This window comes from Xyrauchen texanus, chromosome 15, assembly GCF_025860055.1.
Source record: "Xyrauchen texanus isolate HMW12.3.18 chromosome 15, RBS_HiC_50CHRs, whole genome shotgun sequence".
Classification (NCBI taxonomy): Eukaryota; Metazoa; Chordata; class Actinopteri; order Cypriniformes; family Catostomidae; genus Xyrauchen; species Xyrauchen texanus.
In genome coordinates this window covers 26,242,193-26,267,657 of record NC_068290.1, presented here as the reverse complement: position 1 = coordinate 26,267,657, position 25,465 = coordinate 26,242,193, and the positions used below count along the sequence as shown (strand labels likewise).

General features: G+C 39.0%; 1 protein-coding gene across 2 annotated transcripts; it reads left to right on the top strand.

The window, feature by feature from the left end:
* Positions 1-7,956: 7,956 nt before the first annotated feature.
* Positions 7,957-23,764, top strand: LOC127655687 (solute carrier family 2, facilitated glucose transporter member 3-like). Of its 2 annotated transcripts, none has more exons than XM_052143619.1 (12): positions 7,957-8,088; positions 8,769-8,883; positions 13,266-13,367; positions 13,460-13,620; positions 13,871-14,111; positions 14,298-14,460; positions 19,937-20,124; positions 20,355-20,459; positions 20,588-20,689; positions 20,874-20,948; positions 21,042-21,242; positions 22,408-23,764. In XM_052143619.1, exons 2-12 carry the CDS (start codon positions 8,857-8,859, stop codon positions 22,669-22,671), a joined length of 1,629 nt encoding a protein of 542 aa, XP_051999579.1. In that variant the 5' UTR covers positions 7,957-8,088; positions 8,769-8,856; the 3' UTR covers positions 22,672-23,764. The 2 variants fall into 2 exon arrangements, with proteins under 2 accessions (XP_051999579.1, XP_051999578.1); XM_052143618.1 differs by having other exon boundaries at positions 21,039-21,242.
* The last annotated feature ends 1,701 nt before the right edge of the window (positions 23,765-25,465 follow it).

Here is a 25,465-nt window from a genome sequence, read left to right as displayed (position 1 = left end):
ATGGAAAGACCCTGCAGCTCAACAGATTCCATTGGCTCAATCGGGGAGTTTGTGAGTGCCTTCAGCACCAGATTCAATTCCAAGTTGGCACCATAGCAGGACAAGGGGGGATCAAATGCCTCGCTCCCCCAAGGAAATGTATGGCTAGATTGTGTATGGCTTTCAGCTATGCTGGATCAGTGAGGGATGGATTGTTTGCTGGGCGCTGACGGAATTAGATCGGTAACATGCCGGGAAATGGGAAGTGATAAATTCTCTTTCTCGTTTCATCGCTTGAGACTGTTTTTGCGCTGCGATGAAGCACTCTAAAAAGTCTTAAACAGCATTGCCAAAGCGACCGTCGGGCGACCATGGTGTCGAGGAGGGTGGTTTTCTCTGTGTCACAAATCTCTGTGAAAGTTAGCCAAATATGTTGGTCCAGAACCACCAGGCTGCTCACCACTTTGCCGATGGCCTGAGCAGTAGCATTCATGGTTCGCAGTGGCAAATCTGTAGTGGTGCGGAGCTCTTTGAACAGCTCTGGATCGAAGCCTTACTCAAGCTTAGCTTGAAAAGTCAGTGCGGACGTCATTCGACACAGTTTGGAGGGGTGGGTGGGTGGGTGGGGCGGGATGACTGCAGTAACGGAAAGATGGATGAAAGGCTAATTCTTGCTGTTAGAAATTTTCCAGTGCTCTATGATATGTCTCTTAGTCTTCCCACGTACAAGGACATTTTTAAGAAAAATACTGCGTGGAAAGGTGTATCTGAGATCGCGGGGATTTTGTGGACCCAGACAGACCGGCATTTGCATTTTCGCCGCAGATAAACAGCCGCTATGGCAAACAGCACGCCTTGTTTCTCATTCATCTTTGATATAAAGCATTTTATGTACTGATTCCATTTATATTTAGTCTTTTCCCTCCAAAATGTTTGTTTTTAGTGGCAAGAAAAGAGATTCGCTGTCAACAGCAATGGAATGACATCCGTGAATGTCATTTATAAACGTTACTAGGCAACCAGTAGTGGGAACACCCACTAGCGACTTCACCGCCAGCCACTGGCGACCTGCAGCGATAAAGTCGCTGGCAGTGTGTACGCACCTTAACCAAGAGAGACAGCATCGAATGGCGGAAAAACGAAAAGAGAGGGAGAGTAAAGTTAAAGAAAAAAGCCTAACAAAGTCGCTGACAAAGATGAAGAATAAAGAGGATGAAATGCACATTTGTGGCACTGACATTCAAACAATGCACGCATATGTATTGCAAGGCACTACAGTTCCTTTAACGGATTCAACGCCCAGTACCCCTGATCCGAAGAAAAGTAAAACTGAACCGTCCCTGTCTGAAATTCAAGAAAACATCATGCGATGCATAAATGAAAGAGTCAACGGATTAGAGGAGCTCTTACGGGCAAATACGTTGAGCATTGAAGCTTTAAAGAAAACGACGGAATTCCTCTTCAATGAAGTAAAGGATGTCAAAGATGATGTGAAAACTTTGAAGAAGGACACGAAGGCGATGCATGAGGTCAGTGATGCACATAGTAAGAAAATGTCGGAGTTCGATTCCAGGCTTAACGAGATAGAACGGTATAAAAGAAGATGGAATCTGAGACTGTACGGTCTGGCTGAGCAGACAGGTGAAGATGTGAAGGCCCAAGTTGTGGATATCTGTTGCGCAATTCTTCCAGAGTGCACCACCAAAATACAGGAAGATGTAGCTTCAGTACACCGGCTCAGAAGAAAACTTGAAGGAAATGCCACGAAAGGGAGAACTGTCATCATCCAGTTTGTGTCCAGATCCTTACGAGACGTACTTTGGAAAGCGGCAAAAACCAGCACCTACCTGAGATCTAAGGAGCTACGGTTTGGAGAGGATTTAATGACTATGGACAAAGCCATACGTAGGCAAATGTGGCCTAAAGGTGCGTACACACTGCCAGCGACATCGCGCGCGACAGCGACTCAATACCATTCATTTTCAATGCGAGCACAGCGACTTCCGGCGATACGAGCTGTCGCGACCGTTGGCGCTAGATGTGGGCGTGTCCAGCGACGCGACAAAGTTGAGAAAAGTTCAGCTTTGGAGCGACTAACGGAAGCGACAGCCAATAGGAGAGAAGACGGGAGAGCTCACGTGATCATTCTCTCTCTCAGCCCCTGCAAGATGGAGGAAAAGCTAATTCTTGCTGTTAGCAATTTTCCAGTGCTATTTGATATGTCTCTTCCCACGTACAAAGACATTTTTAAAAAAAATACTGCGTGGAAAGATGTATCAGAGATCGTGGGGATTCCAAGTAGGTTCATTTAATTAATAAATGATTTGTTTTAAAGATGTGTTACATGTATGACAGCAAACAAAACCATATAAATAATCAGATATTGTGAATAAACGTACCATATTAATAACTTACTAATATTTTTATAATTACATTCATAATTATATGAATTGTATTAATATTGATGGATTATAAATAAACAGTGCTAGACTCTCCATACACAATGTATACAATGTACTGTATACTTATGTATATACTGTATATTAGTACTACAGTATTAATACTGTGTGTGTGTATATATATATATATATATATATATATATTGTATATATTAATACATCATGTATTCTGTGAGATATACTTTAGTACATTATATATCTTACAGAGTATATAGCATTATATTACATAATAAACATATACTATGGTTACTCATTACATCTGTTCATAAATTGTCATCATTTGTAATAAATTGTCATAAATTTTATATTTATGTCTGTGTGTGTGTGTGTGTGTGTGTGTGTGTGTGTGTGTGTGTGTGTGTGTGTGTGTGTGTGTGTGTGCACTTGCCTTTTTTGGGGGGGATTGTTAGTGGAAGAATGCAAAAAGAAATGGAAAAACCTCCGTGACATATATAGGCGAGAATTGAACAAATTGAAAGACAGAAAAAGTGGCTCAGCAGCTGATCACATGAAACCTTGGAAGTACAGTGCCATCATGGGCTTCCTCAAACCCTTTATGGAGTTCAGAGTCACCAGTGGAAACATGCGTCAAGGGGTTTGGGAGCCCATTTTGGCAACTGTAGTCCAAACCCAACAAATGAAGGCAATGCAAGTAAGACAGCCAGCAGGTCAGGGAGAACATGACAACCAGCCAGATCCACTCAGCAGTCAACCATCCACTGTCACCAGTCAGCCAGATCCTGCAAGCAGCCAGCTAGATCCAACCAGCAGCCAGCAGAATGCAATCAGCAAACAGCTAGGTCCAGGCAGACATGGAATGGAATCAAGACAGGAGGAAAAAAAGTCTCCCCAGGGCATTTCAAAAAGGCACCGGGGGGGTGGGACAATGACTGTTTTTGAGAACAATCTCATTTCAGCCTTAAATAGGGCAGAGGCAGCACCATTTCATCCCCCACCAGCATCTGAAGACCCAGATGATCTTTTCCTCCGGAGCCTTCTGCCACAAATTAAAAATCTTAATTCAAGAAGGAGGGAAAGGGTTAAATTTGAAATACACAAAATAATATTTGATGCTCAGTGCAGTCAGGAACAGGAAGAGAGTGGGGTAGAGCTGACAGGGCCTTGAGGGGTTTTCATAAGCTTATTTACTCTTGTGGTCCTGTCAGCTGTACCCTGCAGGCAAGGTTCATAATGTTCTTTAGTCATAATTCATAGTGTTTTTTGTTGTGTATTTAAAAAAAAAAACCACAATAACTTTAAGGTACATTTTTTTATCAATACATACATTTGTTTCAGACTTTTCACTCTGCTTCTTTTTGTGATTATTGTTAAGGGATAGTTATTCTGCATAAATCCAATTATATTTTGAAGAATGTATAAGTGTGCAGTGAAAGTCAGTTGGGACCAATATTGATTTAATAGATGAAACTGTTGTATGTATTTAAGTTCATAGTCTTTTCTAGTGTGATTAACATACTGCAGTCACTATTGGTGCTATGCTTTATTATTCATAATAATAAATGCTTGATTATTCATACTTATTCATTTATATTGCTGTTATGTATTTGGGGAGATGTGTTTAATGGGCATATCTAATAGTGTAGGCAGGATATCACTGTTTCAAAAAATGACACATGGAAACATTGCTCTTTTATTATAATGTGGGTGGCTCTTAAAAGAGCCTTTTGGTTTGGTTCTGAGAAACACCTTTCATGCCTGTCACACCTGTGGCTGCCAGGGAACTGCACCCTCAGCACAAAAGTAGTCAACAAGGGTCTCCCTCACAAGCATTGCTTCCCGTGCTGCATTGTTGCTCCCTACTCTTCTGATGTTCTGCAGTGCAGAGGCTTCTCCGTCAGCAGCAGGGGTTAGTGTGTCCAGCCTAGTCCTTGTTGTCCTCCGCAGAACGTTGTGTAGAACACAGGTGGCCTTCACACAGGCTTCCGCATTGGAAGGGCTGACACCAATTACACGTCGATACATTCGCCACTGTGCTGCGAGTAAACCAAACGCATTCTCAACAGTCAGTCTTGCCCTTGAAAGCCTGTAGTTGAACACCCTGTGTCTACTGGGAAGGGTGGTACCTGGGAAGGGTCTCATCAGGTCTCTGCGGAGAGGGAAGGCTTCATCTGCCACGAAGACATAAGGCTGGGGCTCCAGGTGCTCTGCTCCTGGCAGCAACGTGTCCTCTGGTAGGCCGAGGTTTCCACTGCGAAGAGCGTTACCAAAGGGACTATTAGCCAGAGTCCCACCATCACTGGTCTTACCATAACTGCCAACATCTATGATGCGGAAGCAGTATTTGGCATCTACAACTGCTAAGAGGACAATAGAGAATGTCCCCTTGTAGTTGTAGAATAGTGATCCAGAGTTGTTGGGAGCCTGGATCAGTACATGCTTCCCATCAATAGACCCTAGACAGTTTGGAAAATTCCAGCGATGGTGGAACTCTGCTGCAATGTCCCGCCAATCTTTGGGAACAGGCATGTAGTCCTCCACCAGGGAGTCCCAAATGGCCTTTGCCACTTCTGCCACAATACCAGCTACAGTGCTGTGCCCAACACGGTAGCTGAAAGCAATACTGCGGTATGAATCCCCTGTTGCAAGGAACCTGTGGAAATATGCAAGTGTCAAAGCAGACATTTTCATGAAAAGCATATTGACCAACAGAAAACATATGACAGTTATAACTTATATATACACACACACACACATATATATACACACACACACACATATATATATATATATATATATATATATATATACACACACAAACACCTTTTAATTGTATTAAGACAAACTATATTCATTTGTATTAACTGTATATTAACATGTTGAATCATAAAATCATACATGGCAGGTAATTCGACATATTACATAATAAACATTCTATCTGAATTAAAAGAGACATACAATGCCCTCTAAATCAATCAAAATATTCAAATCAACCAGGTTCAGTAAACACATTATGATACTCACCGTAAGCAAATTGACAGCCGTTCACCTGGGGAAATGGTTTCGATTCGCGATCGAAACCATTTTCAAGCGATTCGCTGTCAACGGCAATGGAATGGCATCCGTGAATGTCATTTATAAACGTTACTAGGCAACCAGTAGTGGGAACGCCCACTAGCGACTTCACCGCCAGCCACCAGCGACCTGCAGCGATAAAGTCGCTGGCAGTGTGTACGTACCTGAAGCGGGTCGGTGGAGAGGCTGTATCTTACCTCAGAATGATGTCTATCCTAGAGTGCAATGTCTGGAGATTCATGCCCTTGCAGTGAGGGTAATCTCCATGAGAGCTGCTTGTGTGTGGGCGCAGGCAGTGAATATAGCTTTCGAGCTCATCAGATAGCGCGATGTGCCGTTCGCAACTTCGCATAGGAAACACTTGTGGATCGACATCTTTAAAAAGACTATCACGCAAGCGCCTCTTTAGTTAATATTGTATATAAAAAAGTATAAAGTAACTCCAGCCAGAGCTCTGTGTGAGCAGGTAGAATTTCACTGATGCTGCGTTGATCAATGACGGGCGCCTGAAGCAAAGAACCTGTTCATCAAGAGCATCATCGACGGCAATGTGGAGAACTATTCACCAGAACTCTCAGGGGAGCGGAAGCCTCTCGGTGCAGGCGCTGAGCACAGGCGATGAGTTGTCCTGTTCGCGTCTTGCTGAGAAGTTCTGTCAGCTGTAAGTGTATATCAAAGGTGAAGCCGAAGGGTTCTAAGACGAAGAAATGGTGACTGAGCACCCGCTTACATAGGCCAACTGCACGCATAAAGGGACGGGGCTCAGACACCATTGCCAATCAGAAGATTGGCATGATTGAATAAGGGTTTCAACAAGGTCATCTAGAAGGACTTCCCCGTAGTGCTTACGACAATGTGGAGTGAACTGAATCAATAGGGAACTGCAGTTTAGTGTCTTACTCAAGGATTCATAAGGAGTCACAGGCCGATAACGTACAAGTCATATTAAAGTGCATATGAATAGTCCCACATGGCGGATGCCAGATGGAAATTAATGTAGTCTAGGATCTAAATGAACCATATAGACATGCACAGTATGGATTATTAACCCTCTCACAACAAGGTTGGGAAAGTAGGTTTTCTTATGGGAGTGCTTATGACTTATGAAAGAACACAACTAAATTAGATGTTTCTATTTAACTCAAATTGATATTTCTACACTGATCAGCCACAACATTAAAACCACCAGCCTAATATTGTGTAAGTCCCCCTAGTGGCGTCAAAACAGCGCCAACACGCATCTCAGAATGTTATTCTGAGATGATATTCTTCTCGCCACAATTGTACAGGGTGGTTATCTGAGTTACCGTAGACATTGTCAGTTCGAACCAGTCTGGCCATTCTCTGTTGACCTCTCATCAACAAGGAATTTCCGTCCACAGAACTGCCACTCAATTCTGAGTAAATTCTCGAGACTGTTGTGCATGAAAATCCCAGGAGAACAGCAGTTACAGAAATAATCATACCAGTCCGTCTGGCACCAACTTGACTGGGGGGCACTGGAGCATCTGGAGGAAAGAAAATGCAATCACAGGGAGAACATGCAAACTTCACACAAAAAGTCCCTGGGTGAGCCGGGACTCCAACTAGAGACCTTCTTACTGTGAGGCTACAGTGCTACCCACTGAGTGCCGACAAGAAAACTTTCATTTTACAAATTGAAATGGATAGAATGCAGTAAAATCAAGCTGTGCCAAAATGTTCTAGAATTGTGTTGAAAAGACAGATACTATCTATAAATAACTGATCTCAGTTACCAAAATGTGTTTCCTTTAGCTGGAGACAAGTTCCTGTTGTCTGTCTTCAGATAAAGTGACAACACTAAAGACACAACAGAACACTGGTGCTTTTTTCGAACTTTATTTTCTACATTTATGTCCTCTGTGTATATTCAATAAGAGATTGAAATTAAATTGTAATGTACCTAAACCTCACTCATTTCCATAAACCAAATGAAAACTTCAAATATGAGCGTAGGCAATAAAACATTTGCTTTTATCGCTAGATCAGACTCGTATCAAGTGCCAGACAAACCCCGCAAATTGTCCAATCTCGGATGAGAGGACTGTTTGTTTACAAACAAAACAGGCGTCAGTCTCTCACAGCAGCACTCACATGACAAGAATAACTGTTTCATTGTCACAGAGAGCGGACTTGACTAGTTGGACTGAATCCGGTGAGATGTTGCGAGAAAAGGAACAGAGACATGATTCACATCCCTTTCTGTTCTTACAAATGACCAAATAAGGACGTTCAGACAGAGCGTGTCTTAAAACTCCGTGAGCTCTTAACCTAGACAGCATTTAATAGCCTATAATAGCACTTTGGGCTTCTAGGCGCGTACTGGTCTCGTCCATCTTAATCGGAAGCTTAATTTCCAATGAAAGGATGTTGAAAGGAAGGTGTCTTAAACTTCTCTTGAACTTCTCGTTTACAAATCATGTGACTCCCATTTTACCGAAACGGGGGAGATCATCTGTATGACGAAATAAACTGAAACGTGCTGTTGCTCGTGTCCCACTCTCATTAAATCCGCGACTGCCGAATGAGTTTTAGTAGAAGTGTTCAACACACATCAACGACTTCTGATTGAGAAACAAGCGCTGCAAAACTAAAAGTAAATATTTTTATTTTAAATTATGATTACAGAGCATTGTTTTAAGTTTTGACTTTATCTTTTAAAGAATTATTGGTAAAGATATTTCTTCATTAGCCTACTAACTAATAACTGTATTATTAATAATAATATGTTAGGTCAAATATAATTATTGCCTATTTAAGACTAATAGGTGATGATATTGCATTCCAATGAAACTACAGTTTTAACTATTCTGTGTATTATGTCTTTATTTATGTGTTTTCTTTTCCTATCAAAGAGATCAAATGCACATTGTCTTGAATCAGGCATGCTTTTGGAAATATGCAGTTATAATGAACTAAAACTCTTACTTATTTTCAACTCACTGGAAGACTGTATAACATTGCAGTTTGGAAGGATTTTGACATTACAAGAAAGTCACAGATTTCGATAATTAACATACAAAGCCTCACATTTTATCGAGAGATAAAACGAGAGGGGATCTTGAGCTGACAGAGGTCTACTGCCTCTTGTATTTGACTTCCACATTAACTTTGAAATTTGCATTGCACAATACTGATTATTTAACTGACATCTCAACTGAGCTTACATCCGATGCAGGAAATCAACTTTTTGTGGTATTTGACGAAGACTTAAAAAAGTGTCTAAATTCCTGTTTATTAGAGAAAGTAATGATATCTTTTATCTCTTTTTTTCAGAGGCTTCCCAGAAAACATTTCACTGCAAGAAGAGAAAGACCAAAAGCTCAAAACACTTTAAGTCTTCACTTTCACAGCAGCGAGCAAGATGGAGAAGATGAAAGACAGTAATAAGGTAGTTTTTCCACTTCTGTATCTGTGCAAAAGGATAAGATAATTATGTTTTATAACAAATACTATAGCTGTGGTTTTTTTTTTTAACTATTCACTATTAATTAATTTATATGCAAGAACTAGTAAAGTATTTGACGTCATTTTTTTAAAGTCATTTTTACACATTTCTTCAAACTCAGGTCACTGCCTTCAAAAAAATTTACATAGCCATCTGAACACTTTATTATTGTCCTAAACAGATTGTAAATATTTCTTGATTTTTATAATTTTCTCGAAATTTCTCTGATACAAGATTCATGCTTTCAAAAAAGTTAACACAGACAACTAAATGAAAGTAATATTTTAATACGTCAGGTTGTCAAATCCTTCATATTTATATCTGATGCACACATCATACATGCACACGTAAAAAAATATGCAATTTACTAAATTCTTCACACAACTATCACGACTTTGCTATCTATAAAGGTCAGACAAGTGCAATGAGGACGATGAAGATGAAGAACAGGAAGTACAATATGAAGAAAAGATGCAAAATTAGAAGAGATAGAGTGGGTAAATGAAGGGGAAACAGGAGGAAGAAGTGACGAGAAAAGGAGAAGTTTTTCTCATTTTTATTCAGGGGTGAGCCTTGAAAGAGTTGAGGAAAGATCAAATGGAGATGGTGTAATGATGTGAGCTGAGAGAAAGAGGACAATAGGGTAAAAGAGTAGAGTAAAGGACAGAAGAGGGACTTGCTAATGCATGATTTAGCTGCATTTATTGCAGCTACTAATGGTTCCAAGGCAAGAAAGAACAATGATGGGGAAAGAGGGCAACCCTGCCGGGTGCTCCCATCCAGCGTAAAATAATCTGAAATTAATCCATTTGTTTGTACCGCTGCTACATTACTGGTTCTTGATGATTTCATAAGTGTGTTGCATGCACTTGCTCTGTGCTTACTTAGCTATCCTTGGCTTTCAGTCCATTAGTGTTCATTTGAATAGTATGTCATTAGTTCTGCTTCATTCTAACCCCCTTGATCAAAATATCCCATCAACGACTCCCAGCAACATTCTTTGGATACTGTGCACCCAAATCCCCTCTGTTTCCCGGAGGAAACGCTCCGAGTTCTCTGGAAGTTAAGTGAGTCATTGTGCAATATGAGAGACAATGTTCTTAGATCAAATTGTAATACTAGTTAGGATAAAATACCATGTGAAGTAAGAAATGGAGGAAGAGAGAGACATGAGATATGTTTGTTCAGAGCAGAGTTCAGATGGCATGTTCAAACTTGAGTATAATATAAACAGCATTCTACAAGTTCGTCCTTGTTTTAGAGTGAACAGACTGTAGAGGAATTTTCCAATTCAAGACTGCTAAATAGTGTGTAATATCCACTGTAGTTCATTAAAAAGCTATTAAATGGTAACATTGAGTGTGGTGATGTAATAAATAAGTATGGTTCATTTGATAAATTAGGTAAGAGATGTGGTGTGGGTGCAGGGTGGAATGTGGGGGATAAATATTATTGGTCTGTCCTCATTAAATAGGGTTGAAGGATAAATAAAGTGATGGATCGTTTTCCGTAGAACACTTGGGTATGAACATTAGATTCAAGGAGTGCTGACTCCTCTGATCACATGACATACACAATACTGTGCAAAAGTTTATGCACTTGGGGAAAATATTGCAGAGTGAGGATGTTTTCAAAAATAAATTGTTTTCATTTATCAGTTAACGTCATACAAAATCGTGTAAACATACAAAAAGCTAAATCAATATTTGGTGTGGCCACCTTTGCCTTCAAAACAGCACCAATTCTCCTAAGTACTACTGGACAGTTTTTCTTGGTTGTTGGCACATAGGATGTTCCAAGCTTCATGAAGAATTGGCCACAGTTCTTCTATCTATTTTGTCTCAATTGCTTCTGTCTCTTCATGTAATCCCAGACTGACTCTATTTGCAAAAGAAATGTTTGGGAGTCTAAATTGTATATTTCGTATTGACACACTAAAGCTGAAAATATAAATTACCATCTTAAGACAAATGTTTTTGTGAAGCATCTTATGTGCTTAATAGGATTTTTGCACAGTATTGTATATATAAACACCCCAATCCTTGTTTATGACCACTGCTTTAGCACCCCCCACCCCCCACCCCCCTTTTTATTTGGTCTAAATATGATTTAACATCACTGAATCAAACTGAATATATTTGGTTACACCAACAAAACAAATTTTTAAGGGTTAGACCAGGCAGCTCCTTAAAGGGTTAGTTCACCTCAAAATGAAAATGATGACATCATATATTAACCCTCACTACATCCTAGATGTGTATGTCTTTCTTTCTTCTGCTGAACACTAATTAAGATTTTTAGAATAATATCTCAGCTCTGTAGATCCATACAATGCAATTGAACGGTGGCCAGAACCTTAATGGTCAAAAAAGCAGCATAAAATTAATCCACAAGACTTCAGTGGTTTAATCCATTGTGAAAGACCTCTATTCAGTAGGGAAAGGAGGAGGCAGGAGTCAGATGCACATTCAATAAACTTTAATCCAAACACCACATTAAACTAAACACAGAACAAACTAAAAACTACTGCAGCTCTGCTCCCAGCTTTATCCCCCGCCTACTCACGCCGTCATCACTCACCTTTGGGCGAGTTCAATCGCCCCAGGTGCACACATTGGCCTCGCTCCTCTCTGTCCTTGCTCTGCCCCACCTGGCCTGCCTGCCACACTCCCCCGTCACTCGATTCAGGCCTGGGGACCTATCTGGCCTGTACTTACTCCCCTCCCACTCTGGAGAGGAACCGCAGTCCTTCCAGTCAACCCAGCGCCAGATGGTTTTCCCCACCTCCGGTACTCAGTCACCACTCTAGGTGAGAGAAGGAGAGAGCGGTTTTTGCGATTCACATTTGTCATGCTACTGGGTAGGAAGGAAAATTTGTTGTGAAAAATACCTTAAATATTGATGTTTCTTACCCACACATATATCGCTTCTGAAGATATGAAGATAGTGGAGATAGAGAAGTAGTGGTGGCGTAGTGGGCTAAAGCACAGAACTGGCAAGCAGAAGGTTGCCGGTTCTATCTCACAGCCACTACCATTGTGTCCTTGAGTAAGGCACTTAATTACAGGTTGCTCCGGGGGATTTTCCCTGTAATACGTGCACTATGAATTTAACCACTGGAGTCTTATTGTTTGCTTTTATGCTGCCTTTATATGCTTTTTGGACCTTCAAATTTCTGGCCACCATTTACTGGCATTGTATGGACCTACAGAGTTGAGATATTCTTCTAAAAATCACCATATTCAATCTAAAAATGGTTTGTGTTCTGCAGAAGAAAGAAAGGTTTAAGGTAACAATTTAAGGTAACAATTGAAGGTTTTAGAAAATTCTTAAGCAAACACACATCTTAAATTCAGAGGTGCAAGTTATAGCAAAATTTAAGAAGAAATAATATAACTGCACAACTAAAAATACAGGCTCATTTATTTGAATAATAAAGGAGCCTGTATTTGTAACATGTTAAATGTATATATTATTTATTTGAAAAATATTTAGAGCTTGTATTTTGAGTTGTGCAGTTAAATTCTTTCTTCAACAATTGCAGGTTAACACTTTTTTACAGTGTAGCAATTCTTTTTAAAAATATATTTTATTTCTGATCAACTTCTATAGCCATACAGACAATATTTATTGCTTGTTACTTAGTCCACCGCTAACCATGAGCTTCAATCTCTCTCTTCACAGTTTCACATATGACAGTTTCAGTAATTAATTTACAAAATGACACATATTAATACAAATATGGTAGTTGGTTGTCACAAATATTGCTGTTCAGGTTGGAATAATGACTGATGTTATTGATCTCTTGATTGTGTGCAGTAATTATGCTCTGCTATAATGAAGGACTGTAATTATGTGGTGTAATTACACTATAAAAATGTTAAGGAGCTTTTTCTATGTGATCTAACCCTAAATATTTTTTTATGTGAAACCTAATGTATTCAGGTTGGTTCAGAGATGTTAATAGTTTTAGTAGTTGAATTAGTTAATTTAGATGTTACCAAACATTTTCAGGATAAATTTTTTTTTTTAGTTTAGGGTTAGGGTTAGGGTGTTCCACTTTCATAAATACACTGGTAAATACGGTATTGTGTAATATGTTGTAAGTCCAAAAACCACACACATTGCAGAGCTGTTTCACATGATAGCGGTCATGCGAGAAATTACAAAATAATAAATAGGACATTGTGCACATATTTGCAGTGTTTATGCATATGTTGAGACTTTGTTGGGATGCATTTTATTTCTGGATTACTTTCAATCACTCTTGTGATTTTCTGCATGTCACAGTAATGAGCTGTATGCTACTTCTCTTTATTTTTTAGGGGAAGCAGGTAACGTGTTGCCTCATTTTCTGTGTTTCCACGGCTGTGATTGGCTCACTGCAGTTCGGCTACAACACAGGAGTCATCAATGCACCTGATAAGGTAAATAATGTTTTAAAATGTATAAGTAACTCATAATGACTCTTCAACAAGTCTGAAACCAACACGCTCTACCTCTCTCTGTTGATGATCAGAAAATAAAGGACTTCTTCAGAAATGTGTCTCTGGTGCGCACTGGAGAGCCCATGCATGCTTCCACTGTTACGACTGTGTGGAGTATTGCTGTTGCTATTTTCAGTGTGGGTGGCATGATTGGGTCTCTCTGTGTTGGTGCTTTGGTTAACAAGCTTGGGAGGTAAGAACATTAGAGAAATGCTGAAAACATTTATTATACAATGTATTGTAATCATAATTATATGATTATAATTATATGATTATTTCTTGTGATATAAAACCAATAAAAAGCTAAAGTTATGTTACAAAAATGTGATTCTGCCAAACATGCAGAGGATGCTTTTATAGTAAGAATTAAGCTACCACTAAATTAATTTATTTTTCTAATTTTCCCTTATTCATCGCCCTTCTCTTCTATCTCCTCTGTACAGACGGAAGTCCATGCTGCTGTCCAACATCCTGGCTCTGATTGGTGGAGGGCTGATGGGTTTATCCAACATGTGCTCCTCCTATGAGATGATGATATTGGGTCGTCTGGTGATCGGTGTGTTCTGTGGTCTGTGTACGGGGCTGACACCCATGTACGTGGGTGAAATTGCTCCAACAGCACTGCGAGGAGCTTTTGGTACACTTCACCAACTTGGGGTGGTCATCGGCATCCTAGTAGCACAGGTTAGATTTAACTGTAGACTAATATTAATTTTGCATGCCAAATATTTATGTTTGTGTGCTCTGTGCCAAATATATGGTTGGCGGCAAACCAATTATTTACAAAATTGCAAATCAGAAATATTGAAATAGATGTCTTTTGGTGTCATCAAGTTATTAATGGGTTATTTTTTATGAATATTATGTTAGATCTTTGGTCTGGAGTCATTGCTGGGGTCTGAGGATTTGTGGCCATTATTGCTGGCTTTGACTGTCCTGCCTGCAGTGCTACAAAGTGTTATGGTGTTTTTCTGTCCAGAGAGCCCACGCTACTTGCTCATCAATCTGAACCAGGAGAAGGAGGCACGCCAAGGTGAGCCTGATATACTGAAAAAAGTGGTAACCTACAAATGTAACTTTAAGGAGCTATTTATACCTGATCTAACCTTAACCTTAGTTTTGTTAGTGTAACCCTGTTTTCAGTTTGATTCAGTGGTTAAATCTTATTTTTTACTTGAATCAAACCAATTGATTTAGATGTTATAACATCCAGCATTTTTTGGTTAAGAGTTTTATTAACCTTTTTAGTAATTAATATTAATGGGAGAGTTCTCCCAAAAATGAAACTTCTGTCATCATTTACTCAAACTCATGTTGTTCCCAACAACCAATATGGCTTTCTCTTCTCTGTGGAACACAAAAAGAGATATTAATGAGAATGTTACCATCAGCCATCATTCACTTTTATTGCATTTTAAATTTTTTCCATACAATGATAGTGAATGGTGACTGAGGCTGTCAGTCCCAAACATTCTGCCTAACACCTCCTTCTGTGTTCCACTGAAGAAATAAAGTCATAAGGGTTTCTAACAACATGAGGGGTGAGTAAATGACAAATCCAAGTATCATTCATTACATTTCCGTTTTGAAATAAAAAAAAAAAAACAGATTTTCTTTTTTCATTTTTCTGCAAAAGTAAAAAATAAAAAATAAATAAATAAATAAAATCCTCTTCTCATCACCAGCAGGGGGAGTAAAGATAAGACACCTGACATATATTTTACATGAGGCAAGAGGATGATGTGACTATTCAGATGATAAATAATAGTATAGTAAATATGGCATTTTGTGGAGAAAACTATTGTTATCATGGTGAATTTAAGGGATATACAGTATATGGACTTTTACGGGGGAAGGAAAGAGATGTGTGTCTTCTGCATTTAAACACTTGTCACCATGTAACTGATATTTTATAGGCTATCAGAAATCATGGCAATGTTGATTAATTATGCAGGAAATATTAAACATTATCATATACTGTATCTTGGATTATTATAAGAAATTGATTGGTATATCTGGCAAATACAACAGAACTGGTGATATTAGCTAGCCTGAAATCATATATTACACACTTGAATAAAATATGTGGACAATCCATTCGCATTATATGCATAGTCCCTCTGCAAAATATGTGGCGTGGGGGGCAAACACAATATTGCGAGTTCATCTGAAATGAAGCGCGTTTTACAACTTCTGGTGTCTTCTCTTGACCAACATCCACTTAAGACAATTGAATAACTTGAGAAACAACAAAAGTTAAAGTGTTCACAGGTTGGACAGTACAGAGTCACTGGCATTTTACCTGCCTATCAGTTTGCGCGGGATTATAAATGGGTAATTTTTACCGGCCGTTTTATAAAAGGTAAATTAGCTACATTATAATCTTTATTGGCGAGGGAGCGTGCAGTCCATAAAAAGTCTGGAAAAATTACTGGCATGACCAATTCGCATGGCATTAAATTCAGGGAGAAACTCTGGTAATTATTACCTTTCCCAAAGTCCCCATATAAAACCAAGATCCAGCATCTATCCTTTCAGGAACAACAGAACATAGGTTAATCCTCGTTTGCCTACAAACTTCGTGGACATTTTGGGAAATAACAGCCTACAAATGAGTTACAGATCATTGAAAAATCAAATTTACAAAATCAGTATTACGGTTATTTTTCTAAAAACATTTTAGTGAATAATTTAGCAAGGCAAATAATTTCTAAATAAAAAGACATGTTTTTTTTTTTCCTTTTCTTTTTTCGTTTTTCTGTTTTTTGATTTTCAAAACAGATATGGAATGAACGGAAGCTACACAGATTATGATAACTGACTGATCCACTAAATTGTATTTATACTAGTGATATCAGTCTATTGAATTTTTAAATGCGATCAATCACAGATTTTGAAAGTGCTGAAATTTGACTCTATATATACTTTATATATTATATACTGTAACAATATAATGATTTATTAACAATTTACAAACAAAGCCTTCCACAGAATAAAGATATATAATATGCACCAATTCATGTAACATCAAACGTTTCCCAAATTCTAAGTGTGAGTTTGTCTAATTAAAAGAAATAGTCCCCATAGTTTGAGTATTTATTGCAATGGGTATTAAATCTCTTAAACTTCCTTCATACCATTATATTAATCTGCTGGTTGACTGTGCCTATCCACTTTGCTAGAGCAATTGAGAAGCTGAATTCACATCTCCACATGAAAAGTGCTGCAGACAACATCCCGTTATGCATTTTCGTGATAGTTAGGACTTAACGTGCTTTTGTGGTAATTAAATGCACCTTACAGAGGCTGCAAAGTACGCTACAAAGTTTAGTGCATCAAAATAAAGCTGATGGAAATGCAAATTATCGCTAAAACTTCACAAGTGTCGACATAATATTTTTCTGTTTAACTCTAGCGCATAAACTCTATGTCGATACTTCAAATGTCATTAAAAACTGGTTTGGAAACACTTTTTGTCGAGAAAATTGGCATTAACACCAATATTATAGTGTCACATTTTGCATGTGTTAATCATGACGACAAGGTATACATATTGAAAGCCAGTTTCTTGTATGTGATTATGGATTGATTTTAATGGCATATATTATCCGATCTGCAAACAAAACAATTCCAGGAGTGCCAACACAAATATCTTGTATCATGCACATCGACAAGTGCACAGAGAACAAATGAATGGCCACTGTTTGCGATTAATTTAATCATGGTAGACATCCGTTTATTTATTAAAGTTTCTTTTCCACACCATTCAAAATAATAGACAGTAGTCACAGAATCAGCCCACAATACAAAAAACATATAATTTCTATGCACAAAGATGTTTTAAATTAAAAATAAATACTCAATACTATAGGAGAAAAGCATCAGTGTGCTTTTTTGGAACACTAACAGCCCAATTCTATACAATTATTGTTTAGCTTACTTTTGAAAATGCTGGCAACAATCCCCTGTATTAAATTAAATAAATGACCAAATGAAAAAATAATTACATAAAATAAATACATTTCCAAATGAAAAAATATATATATTTTAGACCTATATATATGCCTTTTCTTACACAAACTTTAATTAGCCTTACCCTGTTCTGTAGACAAAAAAAAGTGATGGCAATGATTTAGACATAGGTGAATTACTGACCGGGCCAATGGGCCAGTGCCCAGGGGCCCTTGACTACCAAGGGCCCAGGGTGTCCCTGTGCTGCAAGGTTTCACGGCCCATCAACTTTGAAAACAAATGTTTGTATATGCTTAAATATCATTATTCTACAGCTTATACAAGGCCCCCTAAACAGGGCCCTGTGACTATGAAGGCCCCCAGTCCTCTTTTAGAACCCTTTTGCCTTCCGGTTTCTAATAAAACATTTTGAGCCTCTCTTTAATCTTATAACACCACCTGGTGAAAGTTTCCATGCTCTTCTGGAAGTAGAAGACCTTGTAAAATAATTTCCAAAATGTTTTGATGCACTCATCTTTTTTATGTAAAGTCTTTGCTGATTTTGATCAAGTAAAATGAACAATAAAGTTTATATTGTTACTGATATTTCAAAATTAGTATTTATTGAATTCAAGCAACATGTTTAAAATGTCATACATTTTTTAGAAAAAAAAAGGTTTAAACATGTTTAAAAAATATCCTACATTACAAAAAATAACTTGGTGGTTGATAAGAAAATATAGATATTTTACTTTATGTGGTTGAAAAGTACTGATTAAACTAGATACATAAAGTTTGTTGAGACAAACTGTAATGTTGGTCTGACAAAACTTTGTCTGAAAGTTAAAAATGCTGTAGTTTTAAATGCTTAAAGTTAGAAATTTGTACAGGTTTAACAGTAAGAAAGAAAGAAAGGAAGAAGAACATTTTAAAGCAGATTAAGGGCTTGTGTGTAAATTTTGACAGCTGAAGATTGAAATTACAAACATTTCAAAACAGACTTGTAGCTCATTTAAACATTCTGTCAATATAATGTAGTCTAGGGGATTTTTGGACTCTTTGAAAAGTCTTAAATAATGCCCTCGCATGGGTTTTTGATGGATGAATAATAATTGTAGCCAAGCTGTTGGGTCGTTCCAAACAGAATTTCCAAAAAAATGACCAAACGAACACTATTTTTTAGCCCCAAACCTTTCAGCACTTCTAAGCTATAATAATGGAGGGTAAAGTCTTTGAAGGAAATAGGTATAGGGATGATCACTTCTGAATGGAACACACCCCATAATTCAGATGAGTTAGAAAAGATATAGCAGCGCGAGCCAGAACTACCTGAACCCTTTGCTGAATTTCACCAAACCCTTGCATAGATACAAATATTTAAAGTGTTTGATGAATTAAAATATTTCATAATTTATTATGGGTCCTTTAAATATCTGCATTTTTTATGCATAATTTGAAGTATTTACATTAAGTTCACATTATGTATAACAAATGTTAAAATGGCACTGTGGCTGTTCAGCGAACTTGTTTCGGTTGAACGATTTCTTTACCACATTAATTAATCTGACTGTAAATAACAGAACAGGTATTAAAAGAGACTTAAATCAATGAAAATTGATTGCACAGATCTCAACTTGAAAAATAATTGGACTAATTATTCCTGATTGAATATCAGGAATATATCATATGTAAACCCTGAAATTACACTGCATAAAATTTTCTTTAATAGTTGTGCACACAGCATATAGACATTGATGGATGGTCCTTATACTAAGACCGAATGTTTCCCCCATTACTTGGTGTGGGTTGCCAGCTTGAACAGGGCCATGACGATTTGATTTTGGGTCAGAACCGGTAGCAACCTGCGATAGGCGCAACATTACAGTCCTATCAGAAGGGCAACTGTTCCCTTTTGAATGCAATTCCTCTTCTGATTCCTTTTATTATTTGTGAAATTAAAATGACAGTAAGCTGTCTAATTTCAATTAATTGTCTCAATACTCTCCCAATTTTTCAAAGACTTCAGAGGAAAAAAATTAGGGACATCTGAGAGGCGAATTAGCGATAAACACACATTTCTGTATGAAAGCGGCTTAAGGGCACATTTCTATTGTGATAAACCAAAACTTATGCGACAAAGTGTTTTTTTAGGCATGACGTCATCACGCATACCATTTTTATCAATAAAAGGCCATTTGAATGGAAACAGGCAGAAGACGGGCAATTTCACAAATGTTTTTTTTTCACATTTTCACCTTGTCGATAACAAAATAGCGTGAAAAGCGGATGGAAACTAGGCTATTGACACAGAATCACTGTTGTGGTGTGTCCATCAGCGTAACGACTCTGGGAAGACACATTCCAAAAGTTATGCCCTTTGAGTCAGTGTTTATACAGGTTTATGCTATATTATCAGTAAATGTGTTAATCGCGATTAAGAAAATGAATGCGTTAAACTTTTTTAAGTAATTGCATGCATTATTGCATTAATATTTACAGCTCTAATTTATACTCTTCCACACTGATATTTTATCTTTCTATATTTCCTCTTCTCTCAGTGCTGATGCGTCTTCGCGGGCATTCAGATGTGGAGGATGACATTCGTGAGATGAAGGAAGAGGCCATGAAGATGGCCATGGAGAAGAAGGTGTCGATTCCAGAGCTGTTCCGTAACCCCGCCTACCGACAACCCATTATTGTCTCCATAATCCTGCAGCTATCCCAGCAACTGTCTGGCATCAATGCTGTGAGTCTCACACATCACAGATTCTCCATACCATAAGTGTATGAACTCGAACTGTGATTAGCACATCCCCTTAAAAGTCTTTCACTACATTTCACAAAGCTATTTATGTCATTCAGTGCTCAGTAACTTTCATCATTTACATCAGATTGCACAGCTTTCCACTTAAAGACCACAAAGCCCTTTGTTTGAAATGATCTTGATCTAAATCTATGTTTTCCGTATTTTTCCAGGTATTTTATTATTCAACAGAGATCTTCAGGACTGCAGGCATCACTGGCCCTGTCTTTGTCACAATTGGGGCGGGTGCAGTCAACACTGTCTTCACCGTAGTTTCTGTGAGTTTCTCATTGATTTCTGCCATGCATTAAGCAGCAGGGCTAAGATGAGTCTTGACCAAGATGTTGTGACTTAAGCGGAAATTGTTCTCTCTCTGTGCGGATGCTCCCGCTTCTTTGATTAACAGCTCTTCCTGGTGGAGAGGGCAGGGAGAAGAACTCTTCATATGATTGGACTGGCTGGAATGGCTGCCTGCGCTCTACTCATGACCATTTCTCTTAAACTTGTTGTGAGTTTGTACTTTTGACTTGCCAGTCAATTTACACATGACAGATTCTACTTAACTCTTTTTGAAAGTTGCATATAATCATTAAATTGCCCTACATGATTAGATGTGATTGGTTCATCTAAATAGAACACCTTTTTAAGTAAAATTTGAATTCACTTTTATTGCCTTTGCTTATCATTCAAAGAACACTGTAGGACCGGCATTGGAAAATGGTACTGGACTGCTTCAGAATAGCACTGCTGTCATAACATCTGAAGGGGTAAGTGTTTGATATGATTTAACATCCAACTTACATTTATGCTAGAATTCCTCTAATCAACTACTGTATCTCTCTCTCTTATGTGGCTAGCAGGGAACTTCAGCGATCAGCATTCTAGCCATTGCAGCAGTGTTTGGATTTGTGGCTAGTTTTGAGATGGGACCAGGACCAATCCCATGGTTCATAGTGGCAGAGTTATTTGCTCAGGGTCCCCGGCCGGCAGCCATCGCTGTGGCGGGATGCTCCAACTGGACTGCCAACTTTCTTGTTGGACTGCTTTTCCCACTTTTACTGGTAAGGACGTTGTCACAGAATAAAAATTGGAAACAACACCAAATACTGTACTTATTCATATCACAATTTTCAAGTTGGTTACAGTACAGTGCAAAGACCAACATGATCACACGGAAAATTGACTGTATTACATAATTATAACTAAACATAAAACTTGCATTTGCCGCCACCCAGTGAACATTTCACCTCAACAACACTTCCAGCTTTGGCCACTGGGGGCAGTAGTTCAAATTTCGGTAAGCACAGGCCAATGTCAGCAGCAGAGCGTTCGACCTTCTGTTACTGAATTTACAATGTGATCAGTCTGCAAGGACATGATAATTTATTCAAGAGTGTTACAACTTAAAATAAGAGGGTCATAAGTTAAACAGGGCTGAGGCAATATATGACAAAAATATATTACTAAACTTTTTTTTGTAACATGTATTTTTAAAATGTATTTTCTAGGCCTATAGAATTATTTTAATTATTCGGGTGGAGACTTTATTTAATTGAAATATTTGTAATAAATATATTTGATTTGAATTATTAAATTGAAGTATTTGACACAAAATGATGACAACCTAATTGGTCCCAAACTGCACACTTCTTCATTATTCTACATTATTTAGTAGTATGTAAACACATGACAAGTACTATGTTAACACTGAAAATGCAACAAAAAGAATGTGTTTTGAGTACCCGGATGATGTACTCCTTCAACTGTCAAAATGGAGTGCCGAATGTTGGACACTTCATGCACTCAGCACTTGCAGTTTGCCATATGCAGCGGAAGGGGCAGAGTTACCTGGTTGCATTGCTGGTCTGACAAAAATTGTAAATAACAGAGAATGTAGTAATGAGTAAAACTTCAGAAAAGACAGCACCTTACTTGTAAGTTAAATCATTTACCATCACCCCACGCTGTGTAAAAATGTATGTTGTTTGAAATACAATTGTTGAACTGAGGTTAGCTAACGCACTAATTCTAGCGGCAACACATCAAATGCATTTGAAACTTCACCTCTGTAAGCTGTAAAACAGCAAATGCTTCTATGTAGGAAAAACATTGTGTTTCATATTACACATACACTTATAAACCTCTTATTAAGAGAATACATTCCCCTTAATGAAAATGTATGTTTTTGACACTATGGAACACTAATTGTACCTTCTTTCTTTCCAGAAACTGTGCGGTCCGTACGTGTTCATCATATTCTTCATCTTCCTCATCCTCTTCTTCGTGTTTACGTACTTCCGTGTTCCTGAGACCAAGGGTCGCACCTTTGAAGATATCGCCAGTGGATTTGCCAATGCTGCAGGCTCTAATGTTGCAAACTACTCTTCACCAGAGGGTGTGGTCACTCTGCCAGTAACCCTGTCATCAGAGAAGTTTCAGATGACTGAGTTACCAGGACAGGAGACAGGAAAAAGTGGAATAAACCCATAGAGAAAATATACACAAGATACACCTGACATACAACAGAGAGTAGAGAACAGAGGCAGCTAAATAATGGGCATTGTTACAAAAAACTAAAAACTGTAGCTCCATAAGGGACAAAATAGTGTAAAATACAGGGTAATTATCATATCATTTAGATCAGTGTTTCCAGGCCATGGTGTACTTGGGGGTGCACAGAATTAAGTTATGGTGTCTGCAATTGTGCAAAATTTATCTTGTTACAGATTTGTCTGTATCTTGACATACTTGACATTTATTGATAAATAACATTTTACATTACAAGATTTACAGATTATAGTAGTCAGTAATATCCATTATAATAATAGCACTTCTCAAAATTGAGCTGAAACTTGATTTGCCTACCAGAAAAACAGACCTAGTCACTTGTAAACATGCAGGCTCATCCATCTCACTAGAAAGAGGGAAAGCAGCAATACAATTTTTTATATGTGTATCAATATTTTGGGATTTTTATTTATCAATAAGGTATTTTATTTTTCATGTACAGGTTGTTATTCTAGGTAAAAATTTGATTATATCTCTGGCTATTTCCAAGTTTTGGATGAAATAGGTTGATGGGGGTTTGAACAATTTTTTATGGGTGTGTTTAATGTTGTCAAGTATAAGAAGAGGGTGCACAGCCAAAAAGGTTTGGGAACCACTGACATAGATGTAATAAAACACCAAACAGGGTATAAAAAAATACTCATTACAGTAATACATATATTTCAGCATAAACATTTAATGACAGTTAGAAATTCTTTATGAACGCATGGCTATTTGAGCTATGTACAAGGAATCAGGATTTGTTTCTCTATGTCTCAAGTGTATAATTTTTACATATTTCTTAGACATTTGTGTTGGTTACAGAGGCCTTAAAACAATTTGCTTTGTTAAATTAGATTTTACTAAATGTAAACTTTTCAAATTTAGTTACATATAGGTGTGTTGTCAAATTAGTTAAGTTGTTAAATATGTTAATGATGTGTAAAGAATATACAAAGCACCAAGCACTTGATCTTAGTTCCCCTTCTGTCACTCACTCGACGTTGTATCAAATTAAATGACACAAGGGGTCTTCCTTGGGAGCCTCGCGTACCTCTGAACTTGAGAAAAGGGCAATGTGAAATTGGCAGACAGAATTTGCATGTCCCGCCCCCGGACATACGGGTAAAGAGGGCATGTGTCATATGGGTAAAGGGAAGCAGGCATGTGTCTGTCAGTCAGATTTTTTCTTCAGAGCCGAGCGGATGTGCAACAGCAAGCTGAGTTCACCACTGATCCACTCACCTCTACTGGCAAGAAGCACTGCTGTTTGATCCTACGGCGCATTTCCAGCTGGCGTTCTCTCTCTCTGCACGCTGTGCAGTCCACGCCCCTGGGCACTTCGACAGCGCTTTCACTGCCTAAAAGGGTGTTTCCCCACCTATAAGAGTTTTTATTCTCTAAAAGAGTTTGAGTTTCACTCATAAAAGAGCAATACATAGCAGGCGTTGAACGTCCTTTTCAAAGATGTCTTTCCGCCTGTGTAGTTCCTGGATCTTCCTATGGGATTGAGGATGACCCGGCTGCCGTTGAAGGCAATTTGAGGAGGATGACGAGCTCTGTTTCGCCGGGTAAATCCCCACGAACCACCCACCCGGGATGAGCTCGGGATGAGTCCGCCTCATCACAGCGGCGTCTGATGCTGATGACACGTCTGAGCTCCATCTTTGGGTCCGTTCACCCAGTCTGAGGCTGACGTGTGGATGTCCGCTATGCTTTCCCAGGCCGCAGTGAGCGCGAGGCTGGACTGGAAACTTCTGTCCCCCCCTCATGCCTAGTCGCTCGGTTCCACGGGTCAGGTCCGGTACTCCACTCCAAGGCCTGTAGGAGGACATCGTCACTGACTTTGAAAGCCCTGCAATGCCATTGGACAGGCCGCCTCCGCCCTGCTGGCCATGGCTCTCCTGCAAGTCCACCAAGCCAAGGCACTTAAAGATCTGCACTTGGGTAGTCCTGACCCCGACATGTCGCAGGAACTGCCTTTCCAGGACCTCTTCCTCAGTCTCTAACCTGCCCCCTGCCAGGTGCGCAGAGCAAGGTGAGTGCTTTGAGTCTTTTCTCAGAATCCAAGCCTCGGGACACTCTTCTGCCTCCTGACGCTCTATTACCTGGTCCCCACTGCCGCGAAGCTCCGCCCAGTATGTCAAAAACGACCGTCCCTCTAGGGTCTCTCGCGTGGAGTGTGGACATGTGGCCAAGGCCATCCGACTTTGCTACTTGGTTCAATTCGCCTGGCTCCCGCCTTGTTTCAGCGGTATTCGCTCCACCTCCGTATGCTGCAAAAAAGCCAGCGCTTTACGGGCAGAGATCACGACTCTGCTTCTCAAGTATACGATAGAGCCCATCCCTCCAGCCGAGATTTCCAAACCGAGAAGGGTTTCTACAGCCCTTAATTCATCATACCCAAGAAAGACTTTGGGTTGCGACCAATCTTGGACGTGCGAGTTCTCAAACGGGCCTTACACAAACTCCGGTTCAAAATGCTCACGCAGGGACGGATTCTAACCTGCGTTCAACAGATAGATTGGTTCAAGCACTCTCGACGAGAAGTGTGGCATCCTCGTCGGTGCTGGCACCTCCCTAGCAGACATTTGCAGAGCAGCGGGCTGGGCAACACCCAATACCTTTGCGAGATTTTACAATCTCAGGGTTGAGTCGGTCAAGTCCCGTGTTTTGTCAGGTCCGAGCGGTAGAACTCGGTAATGCGGAACAGCTGACCTGGTGTTCCGCTTGCACC

What these genes read in the sequence shown, in the direction of transcription:
- LOC127655687 (XM_052143618.1), top strand. Translation starts at nt 8,857, where the DNA reads ATGGAGAAGATGAAAGACAGTAATAAG. An exon ending in CCATTTCTCTTAAACTTGTT is followed by an intron (nt 20,690 to 20,873) that starts GTGAGTTTGTAC and finishes TATCATTCAAAG; the next exon opens with AACACTGTAGGACCGGCATT. An exon ending in CTGTCATAACATCTGAAGGG is followed by an intron (nt 20,949 to 21,038) that starts GTAAGTGTTTGA and finishes TTATGTGGCTAG; the next exon opens with CAGGGAACTTCAGCGATCAG.